This window comes from Conger conger, chromosome 14, assembly GCF_963514075.1.
Source record: "Conger conger chromosome 14, fConCon1.1, whole genome shotgun sequence".
Lineage (NCBI taxonomy): Eukaryota > Metazoa > Chordata > Actinopteri > Anguilliformes > Congridae > Conger > Conger conger.
Genome location: NC_083773.1, coordinates 36,018,439 through 36,035,357, shown reverse-complemented (window position 1 = coordinate 36,035,357; position 16,919 = coordinate 36,018,439). Strand labels below are relative to the sequence as shown.

Sequence of the window (16,919 nt, the reverse complement as noted above, 5' to 3'; positions counted from 1 at the left end):
ATAGTTCCCTACACTATATTTCACATACTGTAGCTCTTACTAATGAGTTATTCATGGGATCTTCAGAAGTGAAAAAATTAAGGTGCAAGACTTGTCTTGTCTGTCACACTGTCTTGGTGTTAAATGTAGAAATGAGTTAATTAACTGTCAAGTCCTCTAATGAGAAGAATATTTAATCAACCATTTCCAACAAGGCTCTTTGGAAACCATGGTGGATAGGAATCACACCCACCTCGAAACATGGTTTATTTACATTTTAATGCCACATATGAGAGGTACATTCATTATGTACTGGTTGTGAGTTCCCTCTCTCTGAATTATTCTGTCTTGTTTTATTAATTTGTTTAAGCCATGATTGATGATGGTATGTCATGGCAATGTCTCATAAGCTGATATGAGCTATTATGTAGTGGTTATGAAGGTGCTGCGTACTGAAGGAGTTGTGTAGCTCTTTTGAAGAGTTTTGCACAGAATGTGTTTTGGAATGCAGTTCTGCTCTAAGAGGCAAAACTCTGAACAACATGCTTGGGCGCATTTTCTTTCTGTGGTCATCATTCTCATTGGCAGCCTCCAGTGCAAGTGTCCAATGTCATTAGGAACACACCAAACACTGGTGTCTAGCATCTGTGAGAGGCGTGCGTCGTTGACAAATCTCCCTTGCTGTCTCAGATCCTGCTGTTGTTATTACTGGTTTCAGATGATTTTGGATTCTGTTCAGTTGAACTTATTGCCTATATAGAGGATGGCCTCTTTGTTATTTGACTTGCGTGCACTTTTTCCATCCAGTACAGCTAAACTAAGCCAAAACACAGATGTGCAAACTAAATATAGTAAAATGTTTATGAAAGGAAGTGATATTATCTTTGCCTCTCTGAATGAAGTCTGTATTTGCCTCAATGTTTGTATTCATCTCATATTTGTCTTAATGAGTGGAATGGTGAAATTTAGTTTGAAAATTTAATTTAGGTTTTTCCAAGAAGATTCTAGATAGTCATGAGAGCTGATGGATCAGTTACAATAAAACGTATAAGTATACAGTGCCCTGCATAACGTTTGGGACAAAGACTCAATATGTTTTGATTTGCTTCTGATTTGCCACAATTTTAGATTTGGAATCACACAATTAACATGTGGATTTCATTAAAGGGTTTTTTTTAATACATTTTGGTTTCACCATGTAGAAATTACAGCAGTGTTTTTACAAATTCCCCCTATTTCAGGGCACCATAATGTTTGGCTTCACAGGTGTCAAGCACCATAATGTTTGGGACACACAGCTTCACAAGTGTTTGTAATTGCTCAGGTGTATTTAATTCCTTCCTTAATGCTGGTATAGGAGAGCTCTCAGCACCTAGTCTTTCCTCTAGTCTTTCAATCACCTTGGAAACTATTATTGCTGTTTATCAACATAAGGACCAAAGTTGTGCCAATGAAAGTCAAGGAAGCTATTTAGACTGAGAAACTAAAACGGTTAGAGACGTCGGCCAAACCTTAGGCTTACCAAAATCAACTGTTTGGAACGTAATTAAGAAGAAAGAGAGCGCTGGTGAGCTTACTGATCGCAAAGGGACTGGCAGGCCAAGGAAGACCTCCACCCTCTCCATAATAAAGAAAAATCCCCAAACACCTGTCCGACAGATCAGAAACACTCTTCAGGAGTCAGGTGTGGGTTTGTCAATGACCACTGTCTGCAGAACACTTCATGAAGAGAAATAACCATTGGTTAGCCACAAAAACAGGACGGCCAGGTGGCAGTACAGTTTGCCAAGAAGTACTTAAAAGAGCAACCGCAGTTCTGGAAAAAAGATCTTGTGGACACACGAGATGAATATTAACGTATATCAGAGTGATGGCAAGAGCAAAGTATGGAGGAGAGAAGGAACTGCCCAAGATCCGAAGCACACCAGCTCATCTGCGAAACTTCCTCTCGTGCCTGGCCTGCCCATGTCCCTCATCCATCCCCACGCAAATTCAATCTGCGGACTTGCTTCGGCTGAGTCCTATCACCTGTGTCTCGTTACCTTCAGCCTTTTTAAACCCAGACTTTTCACGGCCAATTTGTCAGTGCGTCTCGGCCGCTGCCCTGCGTCGGCCTCACCTTCCCGTGTGGATTCTGCTGCCTTATCGGCTTATGATCTCCGCTTGTGTTTTTCTGACCACAAATCCGCCTGCTGTTTCATATTGTCCGACTACCATCTAATTCCCGGTAATGAACTCTGCCTGTTTTTGGATTCTGATTTCTGCCTGGTTTTAGGTTTCCTGTCTGACCGGGAACTGCTAAAAAAAACACCTTTTATTGTATATCTGCTGGACTGGAATCTTGACACATTCTACAGCAAGACATCATTAACATACTGCTAAAGCAACATGGGAGTTTTTCAAAGCTAAAAAATTTTAAATTCATGAGTGGCCAAATCAATCACCTGATCTGAACTCAACTGAGCATGCATTTCATATGCTATACATCACCAGAGAAGACACCTAGCAACTGCCGATGTCGATGAATTGCAGACTTCAAGCAGTCATTGCATGCAAATGATATGCAACAAAATACCGACGACTTTAATTTACGTAACATTGCTGTGTCCCAAACGTTATGGTGCCCTGGAATGTGTATAAAGCAGCTGTAAATTCTGTTGAAACCAAAATACATAAGGCCCTTTGCATAATGCCCTTTATTAAAACCACATGTGATTTTTTTCATTACAAATCTCAGTGTGTGCATACAGAGTACAGAGGGAAATTATGGGTCTTTGTCCCAAACGTTATGGAGGGTACTGGGGTTTCTTTCAATGCAGCTGGGCAGTAGCCATGGCATGACACATATATAAACCACTCCATGCCCCTGGATATATAATAATGAATGGCACTTCAAGGCGGTTGCTTTTTAGCCTCGGGCTGCTCGACACCCTGCCATAACGCATATCCTTGAATAGGCACTGCATGTTGTGGTTTAGACAGTACCTTACATACCTTGCATTTTCCCAAATGTTTAGTCTTTGTCAACTCATTAAAAAGGTATTTTTATAACATAGTTTTAGTCTGGGTTTTTTTTTTTATACCATCAAGCCGGAGAATGATTGAGCCTGTTTTATAGAGTGAACAGTTAGCATGGTGGCCATGGTTTAGCCTGCACGCAGGGATTGTGACATTGATCCTGGAAGTGCTTTAAGCATGAACTCCGATCGCTACACTGCAGTGGACTGCCACAGATGGAGCATCCATTCCAGTGCTAATAATGTTCAGATGTGGGGCTCTAGCCTCTGTGCTATCCGTTCAACATGCCTCAACATGCCTCAACATGCCTCACTACCATTGCGAGGAAGCAGCCGACACAATGAGCCTTTTCTTCCTGGCATGAGTACACGTGGGGGTGACATGGCTCAGGCAGTAAGAGCAGTTGTCTGGCAGTCGGAGGGTTGCCAGTTCGATCCCCTGCCCGGGCTGTGTCGAAGTGTCCCTGAGCAAGACACCTAACCCCCAAGTGCTCCTGACGAGCTGGTTGGCACCTTGCATGGCAGCCAATTGCCGTCGGTGTGTGAGTGTGTGTTTGAATGGGTGAATGAGAAGCATCAATTGTACAGCGCTTTGGATAAAGGTGCTATATAAATGCCAACCATTTACCATTTTTTAATAGCTTTCTGTATGAAGGCCTGTTTATGCCAGAGTTTCATGGATGGCCCAAAGTATGCATAATAGCTATAAGCTGGGACATATTTTTAAGTTTTGTTTAACTGGTAGAGAGGTGGCATATGCAGGTTAATGTCAAAATGTTGCTTGCCACAGCCAATCGGCTGCATTTTTGAGTCGGTGTGCCGCAATCATGTTAATTTGGCTCTTCAGAAATGTATGATGCTGTAGGCTACCCACAACCCCAATCAAAATACAGAACAGTCTTAAAAATGTTTTTATAAAAAAAAATTTCAAGAGCAAAGGGAGCCGGTATGGTGATTTTACATCACCACCAGTATGAACTCAGCCATGCTGAGCCTTTTAACATGATCGTTTCTCATATTTTTCTTGCAAGATAGTCTGATTGCTAACCATCTGATATGCTGCATCAGTTAGCATTAGTTAGCCATAAGGATAGTTCAACAGATGAAGGACTTCCTCAATATTTGATGTACAACTACATGATATTGTAGCTTTCCTGAAAACTTCTGCAGTAACCATGGTTTCTCTGTGCCAATGAGTAACATACACAGTGAGCACTTCATTAGGGATTTATTAGACTTATAAGTCTTCTGCTGCTGTAGCCTGTCAACTTAGAGGTTTGACCCGTTGTATGTTCAGAAATGCTCTTCGGCATACCATTGTTGCAATGGTTATTTGCGTTACTGTCACCTTCCTGTCAGCTTCGACCAGTCTGGCCCTTCTCCTCTGACCTCTCTCATTAACAATGCGTTTCCGCCCACAGAACTGCTGCTCACTCCATGTTTTTTTTGTTTTTTTTGCACAATTGTCTGAAAACTCTAGAGACTGTTGTGCATAAAAATCCCAGGAGATCAGCAATGTCTGAGATACTCAAATCACCCTGTCTGGCACCAACAATCATTCCACGGTCAACATCACTTAGATCACATTTCTCCCCCATTCTGACATTTGGTCTGAAAAACAGCTGAACCTCTTGACCATGTCTGCATGCTTTTATGCATTTATTTGCTCCCACACAATTGCCTGATTGAGTAATCAGGCAATCATGTTATAGTGACGTGTGCATAACTACTGTACATTCACGTTACATACATGATTTAAAAGTGGCAAAAAGGCGATTTTAAGGAAAGTGAAAAAATTGATTTTCAGTCAGAATTTTTTTCGGGTGCCTGCCATAGGTCATTTAGGGTCAAGAACGCAAAGATGACAAAAGCCTGCAAAACTTGTAATTACACGCACATGCACTCATGCACACATACATGCACGCAAGCGTGCCCACACGCACGCACACACAGACACACACGCACACACACAGCCCAATTCCATTTGGGTTGCTTATTTTATTGCTGTTTTTGGTTTTTAGCAAATGGTCTGCATGTCTTTTGTAGGGTATGTGGTCTAATCTGAGGGATTGCATGTCGGACCTCAAATATGCCATCGATCAAAGGTCTCTTTAAACCCCCTGTCCTTGCCAAACTGCTCTCAAAGTGAAAATGTCTGGATGGCTGGTTGGGTGGGGAGAAGGTCTGGGTGCAGACAGTATCTTCTGAGACACTTTTCACTCTCTTTTGATCACAAGTGGAATAACGAGGAACTGGCCCCACTCCATTGCTGTTAAAAACGCGGCAGTGATCACAATCGACAGCGTGTACATTGCACACGATAACCACCTCATTAGCACGACTTGAGTTTGAAGGTCTCTAAGGGTTCTTGAGCGAGGCCATTTAATATGGAGAGAGAGGACTGTTTCTGGGAAAAGAGTTGGTTTGGTACTGACACCTGGTCTGTGTCTTAGTTTGTGTTTGTCCTGGAGTTCTGTGAGAAAACACAATTGGCTCACGCACAGCACTTGGGTAAATGGACTGATTAGCATTAGGATTTTTTCCATCATATATCAGTTTCAAACTGGAACATTTACTTTAATTCCTCAGAATGGAAATGGTGACAAATTAAGGTAATTTTAAAGTAAGTGTTTTTCCATCACATTGTGTGTGCGTACGTGCATCTGCACACACGTGCATGTGCTTGTGCATGAAACAATTACGATACACATACATTTCAAGAGACATATTATTTACTATAAAAAATTCATTTGTATTTGAAGGTAGGACTGGATACAGCTTATGTTACCAAGAAAATAAATGGAAGAATGAATCTAAATAAGCAAATCATTTGCAGCAACCCAAATATTTCTTTCAAATAAAAGCCATGTGAAATAACCTCTTCCAAGACTATTGCAATCTTAATAGCCTGATCTGAATTCATAGTGCAAAAAACTGCTTTTTTATTTTTCTTTAAAAAAAATGTGGCAAACACATATGTTTGCAGTAGATTTTGCACAAACGATAAGAAATAGCAGTCCTTCCACATCTTTCAACTTGAGGAAGCATTGGTACTGTAACTGTGAATTGCCTGATGCTATCTTGCGGTGCAATGAAAGAAAGGAAATGTGCTAATTGGAAGACGCATGAGGATTGCTTAAACACCCTGACCTTGCCATTGCTTGTCTAAATTGCCCGGAAGTACGTCCTATCAGAGCAAAGAGGTTCAGCTATTTGATACCAATCGTGTTTGATCAATGGCACATGAAACAGCAGGCTAAAGCTTATACCCACTGTGCTAATGCCAGCCACTGCTATCTTAACCTGAGCCTCACATTGCAGTTTGTTGGGGTCAGTTCATGACCCCCCCCCCCCCAGTGGGTAGAAGGACTTTAGATAAAGTCATTAAAATGTGGACAGCACACAGTGGAGGTCTCATCTGGCCAGCTTCACAGTGCGCGTGCACACACACACACCCACACACACACACACACACACACACACCGCTGGCGGACTGAGTTCGCCCAGGGATGCCGGATCACCAAAGGACCCCACGGGTCTGCAGGGTCTGTCTGCCTGCTGGCTCCAGAAGAGCAGGCTAAAGACCGGATTAGGAGGGCCTGATGTTTGTTTAGGGTTTGGAAGCTTTTGGACTGTTCCAGAGAGAGAGCCCTCTGCGTCCCATTAACCCGGGATGAGGAGATGGGTTACACAGCCCCGGTTGGCCCCGTGCTGCGATCCGCGGCAGAGATAGGAGTATTGCTTTACGCCCTCCCTTCCAAACCTTACCAAGACTGCCAGCTCTGGATGGCCAAATCCTAGCTAGACACAATTACCCCAAAATGATCTGAAAACTGCTGCAATCAAACATCAGAGCTGCCGAAGGGGAGATAATGTCCGCCAGATGAGAAAGGGGTTGGGGACTGGGGGGGTTATTATGTCTCAGGCCACCATGCAGGAGGGTGGGGGGCAGGGGAGCGGGGGATGAGCTTATTTAGGCAGATCCGTGGAGAAAGGTTATGACTGGAGGATGGGGGGGATGGAATCACTTCACTGACCCCAGTTGAATTTTTGGCCAAAATTTTGATTGGGCCGAAATGAAGATGTTTCCAAAAACTCAGTCTTTTGAAGTGAAGCTAGGACTGTGCCTTCTTTCCAGGAATGAAGTAGTGTGTTTGGGGATTAGAGGTTGCGTAAGCAGAGGGGTTACTCCGTGGTTATGTCCGATCCTAGATCGGACTCGGAGCTGACACATTCCAAACTCGATGCATGTTTCGAAAATTCTCTTACAAGGGTCATCACTGTATTGTAGGGATGGGCATGGTTAACCGGTTAATCGGTTAACCAGTTAACCGAAAAGGACACTTGACCGAAACCATAAATGTGTTAACCTTTTTTCAAAATTCAATCCTGCAATCCTGTAGCTATAATTATTTTGATTATTTTAAAAAAACATTGCTAGAAGTGTTCTATATTTTCATTGGAGTTGAGTGTAAAATTTCAGAAGAGCCAAATTAACATGACTGCAGCACCACCGACTTGAAAATGCAGTTATGACAATATTTGAATAATGGTTGATTGACACTCAGATTTGAGTTTTCTTTTCAACATTTCTTTTGGAAATTTGCTCCACAAATATAAAACTTTTCAATGTAAACTTTAAATGGAAATGGAGATTTGGTAGAGCCAGAACGTCCTGTTACCAACTGAACAGAACAGTAATTCTAAAGGAAAGGGACTGACTATCTGATGAACGCGTGGGGCTATGCCTGTCTGCTCACATTGCCCTTTTGTACAGTGTGCCCTATACTGCTGTTCATCATGCAGTCCTGTAGTTTCAGGTTACTGTTTCACAGGAGCAGAGTCAGTGAAATCCTTTCTGCTGTGCAGCTGTGAAAAATAAGGGCCCATGCCAAATGTCTTGTCTTCTAAGCAAGTGGAGCCACTGTTGAGATGCTTTGACTTCCTGTTGAGATGTTCTGAGTTCCTGTTAGGCTTCTCTGTGAATTAATAAAATAAAGTGTTCAAGGTTTAGAATGAGACTACACAGATGAGAAATGGAATTAAGAGTAAAGAAGAGATGAGTATAACAGACCAAAATGTTAAACGCTTGAAGCTGGGACATAATAAAGTTTTTGTGGATACATAGGATGCATAATGCTCAAATCACGCTAAAGCAAAACTAATCTCTTTAAATAAACAAATAATTCAAACATTATTATTACGATTATGATTATTATTATGAACAGTAACTAATTGGGTTTCTCTCGGAACACCATAAGTATAGTTGTATTATTTTTGCCGGCTGTCTTTGCAGTATTTATTATTTTGATTGGCGGCACTCCATGAAGACGGGGGTGTTTCCAATAACACACTCAGTGAGGTATTGATAAGTGGAAGCAGACAGCATGTGAAATTCCCTGCCAGGCGCATGTGGTTATTCTCTACGCTCAGAACGCACGCTTGTCTGTGGCTGGCATAAAAGTGTAAAAGAAAGGACAGGAAGAACAGTGGGAGAAAACAGTGATCAGTGTGTGACCCGCCACCGCCCTCCGCCCATTAATTCCGGTCACGTGCGGTGAATTTCAGGGGGAATGTCCGAAGGAATGTCTCATTTAACCAGCGCGAATTCTCGCTGCATCTGGACACTTCATTTCATCTGTTTGAGGCCAGAAAAATCTATCAACCTGACAGTCCTCTCTCGGGCACCGCCATCTGAGGAACCTTTGAAGTAGCCTTGTCTACTTCAAGGAGTTTCGTCTTACTTGGGGTGAAATCTGCCACCTTGGTGATCTTCGCTTTATTTCCGCCGCAGGGAATTAAATTTAGCCTGAAGCTGTGCTCTCTCTCTCTGGTTTGCTGATACCGTGCCGAGTCGCGTGGTTTCATCGCTGGTAACCCCTCCGCCATTTTGTGGGAAGGGTAAAAGATGGGGTATCACTGCTGTAAATCCCAGCTAAACGCCCGCGCTCTTCTCACTGGGAGACGCTGTCCTTTCATCGTGATCTGGACATCGACTCTCGGGCACCCAAGTTCTGTGCGGCCAGACCGAAAAAGCCCTTTGTGAGACTCCAACGAATGCTTACTTTACTCTCTATTTTACCATAGCTTTGTTAAGCCTTTTTTTCAAGAAAATACATTTTGCTATTGTTTGGCGGAGCAAATTGAAAAAATGCCCTCTGGTAAGTGCCGCTGTAAAGATGTGGAACATATGACATCTGTCATTGCGATGATTTTGTTTTGGGCCTGTTTGTTGTGTTGGAACTGGTGTAGCCTTCGAGGACGTCCTATGATAATGTGGGGAAGATGCTGTGGTATGAGTATCAAACACAGCTGGCGTCAAGACATCGTTCACTGTGACCGTTCGTCTGGAAGGATGCGGTTAAAAAAAGCAAGAAATGCATGACAGTGACAAATAGTGCCCAGACTGGAGATCAGGAGTAATTTAAATTATGACTGTCACTCAGAAAATACTCTACAGTGACGTCCATCAGAACTGTTACTCTCAGGAATACAAAAATCACTAAGAAGGCCCATTTATAATCAATTAGCAATAATTAAGTTAAGTTGTAATCTCTTGCAATTTATCTTTCTTATGGAATATTTTTCCATTGGCTTTCCCAGCCCACAGTTAAAATACATTCAGTGTTGTGAGACATGGCATGTTGGCATGTTTCCCTGGAAATAAATATTGGTAATAAATAAATGCATGAATTATGCAAGCAAATAAAATAAATTACGAAAGATAGCAAGGCCGAGCATATGGGCTGTATTGATTCATTTCATTAATATCCACTCTAATCCATTGCTAAACAATAATGAGTGCAGGGATTTTATTGCTTGGCCCCCAATAATTTAATCTTGTCAGTTATGTTTGTATTTTTTTATTGTGATGGTTTGCTTTCATAAAATGAATTATTAAATACTTGCATGTGGTCTTCAACAGAGAGACGAAAGAAGGGGAGGAGACAGGGGAGGAAGAAAGACAGAAAACGCCAGCGGTTCCACAGCAATTCAACCACCACAGAACAACCAGCGGAACATAAAACTGTCACACAGTCATCCGGGCAACCTAAAACTGTAACACAGTCAATGGGGGGAACCTAAAACTATAACACAATCACCAGCGGGATCCTAAAACTGTTACATGGTCAACGGGGGGGAACCTAAAACTATAACACAATTACCAGGGGAATCCTAAAACTGAAACACAATCACTGGGGGAACTTGAAACTGTAACACAGTCGTCTGGGGAACCTAAAACTGTAACACATATGTTGTAGCTGAATTACTGGTGAGAACCTAAAGGCTGTAACACAGTAACTTCTGGGGAGGTGGGGGACAGGAGATCTAAAGACATAAAAAATAACCGGGAAGCCTAAAAACTTTGCATGCAATTACTAGGGGTGGGGAGACCTAGTGGGAATGTTCTGGTGCAAAAGTGTGAATGTTCTTGTGCAAAAGAGTGACTGTTCAGTTCTTCATCCCATATGTCAGCTGGTCATATGGAGGAAGTTAAAGAACAATGGCCCAGTTCTCATGAAATCCAGAATTATGCTTTTCATGCCAAAACACTAAGCACCATTCATTCCACTGCAAGAACATCAAATATATCTCCTATATTAATCATACTGCATACACCACACCATACGTATTGTGCACATTTTAGTGAAGAAAAAACACGAACCTCTTTAAACCATCATTTTGCGGTTTTCCGTTGCTGTGCTGTGAATCTATAGCAAAGTGTCTCGGCTGCCATTTTGTTTCCGATGAGCCCGAGATGCCTGTTTAGGAATTAAACTGCAGACAGAGTAACCCTCTGGCGGAAACAACCCGTCACTTTGCATGTCCTCCCTGTGAAGATGGCTCTGTTGGTGGCTGGCAGGCATACACTTCCCCCCCCCCTCCACTCTTTACCCCACTGCGGCTGTTTTAATTTAACTGCTTGAGTCCTTCTGCTCCTCTATTTCAGCGGAAGCCACAGCTCCCCTAATGTGCATTTGCATAATGATAATAATAATATGTTTTGAGTAATTGTCTCATTGTTTAAATCCTGGAGGGCGGCAGTGGCTGCCGGTTTTTGGTGGTGTTTTCAGTGTGCTTCATTTAGCCCATTGTTAGGGGAAAGAATCCACACACCTTGAAATTTAAAATGGCTGCCAAAGGAATCCATAATTACCTGCAGACCTCCAGGACATGAGTTTGACTATATCTGTTTATAGAATTTAGCAGTACAGCTGCAAACTCCCTGTGTTCCTATATATTATCATAACAAGATTTAAAAAATAATAATTGAAAACACACACAACATTGACAATGAAATGAAAAGATTCACCAGTGTGGGTATAGTGGTAGACAGTGTTAAGAATAATATCTAAATGACCTTATCATATAGGTTGTTTGGGAAACAGGCAATAATGTAATGTAAGCTAAGATCAATTATTTGTTTGTCTCTTTTGGACTCCCTTAAAAGAATTATACACTGATGATACTTCTGCTGCAAAAATGATAGCTAACTATATGGCATTTCATGCAATCATTCCATGGCAAATCAAAATGTTACACTTTATGAGAACTAACCAGCTAAGAAAGCACTTGTGTGAGTAGATGTGTCTCCATCCAGTTAGTCCGCTCTCTTGCTTGCCAACTATGTAGTTTACTGGCTAATTACAGTAGCCTAATGCAGTTGGAATGGTAGTCCATCGTACCAGTGCTACATACAAGCTAGACTACATACCCAGCTAGCTAACTGCTTGCTTGACTATATTAACTCCTCGTTGTGTAATCATTAGCTATCTAATTATTCAAACATTTTAGTAGAAAGGTAATAACGATAGATTGGTCATAATTACATTATTTACCTGCTGAGGGTAAGCACTGAAACAACATGAGCTTGCTGTAGTCTTTCGGGCAAGTTATCAGTAGACATCGATCAGTCTGTCTAGCTAGCTAGTTAGCATAGGGAACTACTGTAATGGATATAGCATAGTGAAGATGGCTTAGTGTGGGAAAAACTTGTGAAATAAAGTCTAATTACAATGATACAGATGTTTAAGGTAAAGTAAATGTAGCACTTTTGGAAAGTATTTAGACAAATTATGTCACTAGCAGATCTAGTGACATAATCCCTATGTTGGAAACACTCAAAAATCATTCCCACTTGTAATGATGTTGAGTCTCTATTATAAATCACTGAGAGGTAGAAGCACATGATGTCATACTCACCACCATTTTACTTCACAGTATATTCAACTTAACTCTGTGGGTTTTCACCTGACCCTTGGTATCTAACCCTAATTTAATGAAAATAACAGTTGTTTACATATTTACGTATTTCAGTGTTTCACATTACTTGTTTGCTTCTGAAATACCATTCATTTTTTGGGTGATGTACTTTAGTGTTGTAGCCTGCTTTGCAGGAGTTGCTGCTGCTACAGGCTAAATAATGTAACCTAACAATGGCTGGCTTGCTATAATGTTTGCCAACTGTCTGTTATTAGTTAACTCTGTTTTTAACAAATTTAGCTTGCTGGCTGGCTATTTTATTAGATTTATTAGATTTCTCAATCTAAACATTAAAATTCACACACATTCAAATCCGGCAGCTGTATTTACAGTGTTCAATTGCCTTTCTTGCAGGGGCACAGTGAACCAAAGATTGAAAAAATGCAGTGTATTCAGTGCAAAGGCACAAGTACCAAGAATGCTAATTACAGAAACATAAGAATCCAAATGACAGTGAAATACTGAGCAACCACAATGAAAGAACTCAACATTTCTTAAAACTTGTTAAACATCTTAAATGTATTGCTCCAAATAAAGGGTAAAAACATATTGTATGCATGCATTGTGTCGCATCTCCTAAAGGTCAATGATAGAATGGCATTTCAAATAATTTCTTGGGGGAAATACAGGAAACAGGACAGGTATACATGTGCTTGGAATGATTGCCCGGGCATTTTAGGAATGTTCTGGAAAGTATGTTTTACAAAATGCCCGCTGGGAAATTTTAAAAAATGTATAAAATTGTACATGATTCTTGCCAAGCATTTTGATGATTTCTGTAAAACAGTGGTCTCAAACTCAGTGCCATGGAGGATCGTGTGTATGCTGTTCATTCCAGCCTCAGAGCCTGATTATATAATTAATTCAATTATTTGCTGTATTAGGGCTGGACGTTTGCACAGAATGTATATTAAGTGAAATGTGTTACTTGTGTTTTCTAAATAACAACTGTTAAATGCAGTTCAATGCATATGGCTGAATTAATAATTGAAATCAATTAAGACAGTAATTGGTCGGAATGAAAACCTGCATACACACGGCTCTCCATGGCAACGAGTTAGAGTGTATTGCCAACAAGTGTGCTTTAAAAAGATTATACATGAAAAATGTACGATGAAGCTATTTTGAATGTGTTCTGAATGCTATGCCAACTATTGTCCAATGAAGGTCCTTTTTATGTCATTTAAAAATGCTAATGTAATGTATTCTAAGGTGCGTTTTAATGTCTAGTACGGGGACAGGCAAGGGGGGCCGTATCTGTTTCTGGATTTCAGACCAACTTCTGCTCTCAATTATTTAATAAGGCCAATCATTTACCTGATCTGCCATTGATATCCACATTCCGTGATATAAACAGCAGCTGATAAATGTTCTTGTCTTGCTGCATTTTATTGCAGTCTAATTTACGAGTGAATCAGTCATGGTGCATATAGCTAACTAGCTGATTGAGCCAGGGTAATGACAGAAAAATACTGTACACATACCGTACACACTGGCCCTCCAGGAATAGAGTTGTCCATCCCTGGTCTAGTGTCAAAGATGGTTGTCAATGTCTTTTATATTCAATGCTCCTAAAATTGTTAGCACTTGCCATAATAGCACTACAACACATAACATGCTATAAATCATTATGAATGTTTTATGTTGGTCTTTCTGCTAGACCTTGTCATATACCATGTTTATGACTGCTGATTTGGAGTCATATTTGTGTTATCAGAATCATGTACTAAATATTTTCAATATGGAAAATGTGTAATACAAATATATGCAATACATGTAAGTACTTTTCTTATTGCTTAAATTATTATGATTCATTGGTGTGCTGTATAATATAAAGCAGGTGTCATCAAATTCGACCCTCGAATCGAAATCCAGCCCTGGTTTTAACTGAACACTTAGTGCTACTGATTGGCCAGACTGTCTTTACACCTGACTCCCAGGTAAGGGGAGGGTGGAAAACGAGACTTGATGATCCCTGGCAAGAAGGTGGATGTGTAAATCACAAAGGCAATGTAGGTCCTTCAGATACATGAAAAGGCTGCTTCAGAATCTGTTGGCGTGATGGCTTGTGAAAGGTCTTCGGTGATATTAAGGGTACCATGACTTTGGAGTTATACTGCTTTGAACTGTGCTTCTCTGAAACTTGTCTGTTCTCAGCTGTCATACGACAACATAGAAGTGGCAGGTTCGGCTTACGTTTAAGCAGCATTCTACAATGTACCTGTTCAGCAATTGAGCATTGAGCAGTGTCACTCAGTATTCGAGCACTGTGAGCAATTGAGTTCCAATAACGACTTATCAATATGATGTGTATAATGTGATGTATAACTGCTACTGCTCGTGTTCAGGACAGACTATTAACAAACTTTCAAATGATGGAACAAATGATTTAATGCAAAAATGAATTAATAAATAATGCAATTTATTTTATGTTTATATTTTCTGTTTGGAAAACAAAATTGTGTTCCTGGTCCCACCCTTCAGTTGAGATCGTTTAGATTGCAGTGCCTCCCTGTGGTCAAATAAAACTCAACAGTTGTTCATCTCTGGAATAAAGGGGCTGAATCACATTTGCTAGAGAGACAAGAGAATCCCATAATTATGGTTGCTTAGAGACATACGGTGTTCTGCATTGTGAGTTACCTGCATCCAGGGTGTCCATGTGCATCTAATATGCATTTAATATCACAGTGATGGGACAGGATTGAGGGCAATTCCGTTGTCTATTGAAATGTTTCATTATTCTAATTTAGATGACAAGCCAACGCAATCTTCATTTTGTTTTAATCATTTATTCTTTGTTTTATTTTGGGTAATTACTTTGACAATACTCACTGAACTAAACATGCAGATACGCATGCACGCACACACACACACACACACACACATTAAAGAGAAGAGAAAGCAGAACAATTATGTCGATGAAAAAAGGGGGAACAGTGTTCGTGCCCTCAATCATCAGGGTACTGGTCTGCCTATCTAACAGAGGACCATGGTATCATTACACAGCCACAAAGTGGGGACATAGAACCCAAGACGGGACATTTTGTGTGTGAGTGTGTGTGTTTGTGTGTGTGTGCGTGTGACTGCTTTGGGGAACAGTGTTGCTCGTGCCCTTTGCCTCAGTCCTCAGGGTAAAATAAAGGAAGGCTCTGGGCTGGGCTGAGGGTTCACTAAGACAGCCAGTGATGGAAAGGTAGCAGTCAGAAAGCAGAACAGGTATGCTGATGCAGGTAATACAGTGGAGAGTTATTATTATTATTTTTATTATTATTGTACTGAATTTAAATGTGATCCTCCAGGAAAAGGCTGCTGCACTCTAAATCCAACAGGAGGGGAAGTCAGACAGTTATGGTTTTACTTAGCTGGGAAACTCAGACTACAAGGAAAACATAAATATGTTAATCACAGTACAGCATGGCAGATAGCACTCCCACGTCACAGCAAGAGGGTCACGGGTTTGAATCCCAGCCGGAGCCTTTCTGTGTAGATTTTGCATGTTGTCCCCGTTTCTGCGTGAGTTTTCCCGGGTACTCCAGTTTCCTTCCAGGTTTGGTTAACTGGAGAGTCTAAACTGCCCCAAGAAATGAGAGTGTGTATGACCTGGGATAAGCTCCAGCACCTTTAAGCGTCAGCAGTCCCCCTGTCAGCCACCAGAGGGCGGGCTGTTTCCCTGTATCATTCATATATATTGTTATTAAATCATTGGTTCTCGTTAGTGTGCATGTGTTTGGCTTATTTAGGTCATTGCTTGCATGTGTGGTCCTGTGTATATACAGTATGTTCCCCTTTTCCCCCGTGTCTCAGCTGAATGTTTGTATGAACTTCTGTAGTTCAGGACAAACCCTTCCTGTTCGCTAGCCTATTTGAGCGTTTTATTTCCCTGCGTTCCCCTGTTTATGGTTTATGGCTCCTGTGTTTATGCCTTTGTGGATTTCTTAGTTTTTTTTTCCAGTATAGCCTTTTGGATTTTTAAATAAGTTTTGCCTCCTGTGTGTCTCTGCATTTGGGTCCTCGTGAGTGAGTTTACTGGGAAATCATAGAACAGCACTGGCTTTCTATAATGAAACTCTCAGTCATTTTACTGAAGCAAATAAAATGGTAACTTTGTGTAAAGTTTATTATATTTGTCCAAACACTTGTACGTGCTTGATTATTATTGATTATTTCAATGTGAGTCGTGCTTCTGTTTCATTTTAACACTGGAAAGAAATGTATAGTTTTACATTAGAAATGTATGTTGTCGGGGCCGCTCGATGGCTGTCCTGTTAGGTTGCAGTTCTAGTGCATGCAGCCCCTCAGGATGGCATCTGATCTGGACTGTGCCAGGGCTGAGTGTGGCCAGCAGGGTGACGTACAAATGGGCCTAGCACTGCTCAGGGAGGGGAGAGATTCAGTGGCTCACTGCTCACCGGTGACCCCGCTCAGTGGCTCACTGCTCACCGGTGACCCCGCTCAGTGGCTCACTGCTCACCGGTGACCCCGCTGGCTCACTGCTCACCGGTGACCCTGCTCTGTGGCTAACAAAGCTAATGGTTGGCAGAGAGTGAGCTACGTGTACTTGAGTTATGGCGACTTGAGCCCACCACATCCCCAAATGATCGTGTCATTTGTGGCAAATAGCTCAGCAGACCTGGATCAGACTATCCCTCTAAGCTG

General features: G+C 41.4%; 1 protein-coding gene across 1 annotated transcript in view; it reads left to right on the top strand.

The window, feature by feature from the left end:
- The window catches only part of rspo4 (R-spondin 4), a 45,786-nt gene extending 31,101 nt beyond the window's left edge, over positions 1-14,685 (top strand). The window contains exon 5 of the mRNA XM_061220472.1: positions 9,922-14,685. Within this exon, the coding sequence (XP_061076456.1) occupies positions 9,922-10,082 (161 nt within the window). The 3' untranslated portion in view covers positions 10,083-14,685. The remainder of the gene's footprint in view (positions 1-9,921) is intronic.
- The last annotated feature ends 2,234 nt before the right edge of the window (positions 14,686-16,919 follow it).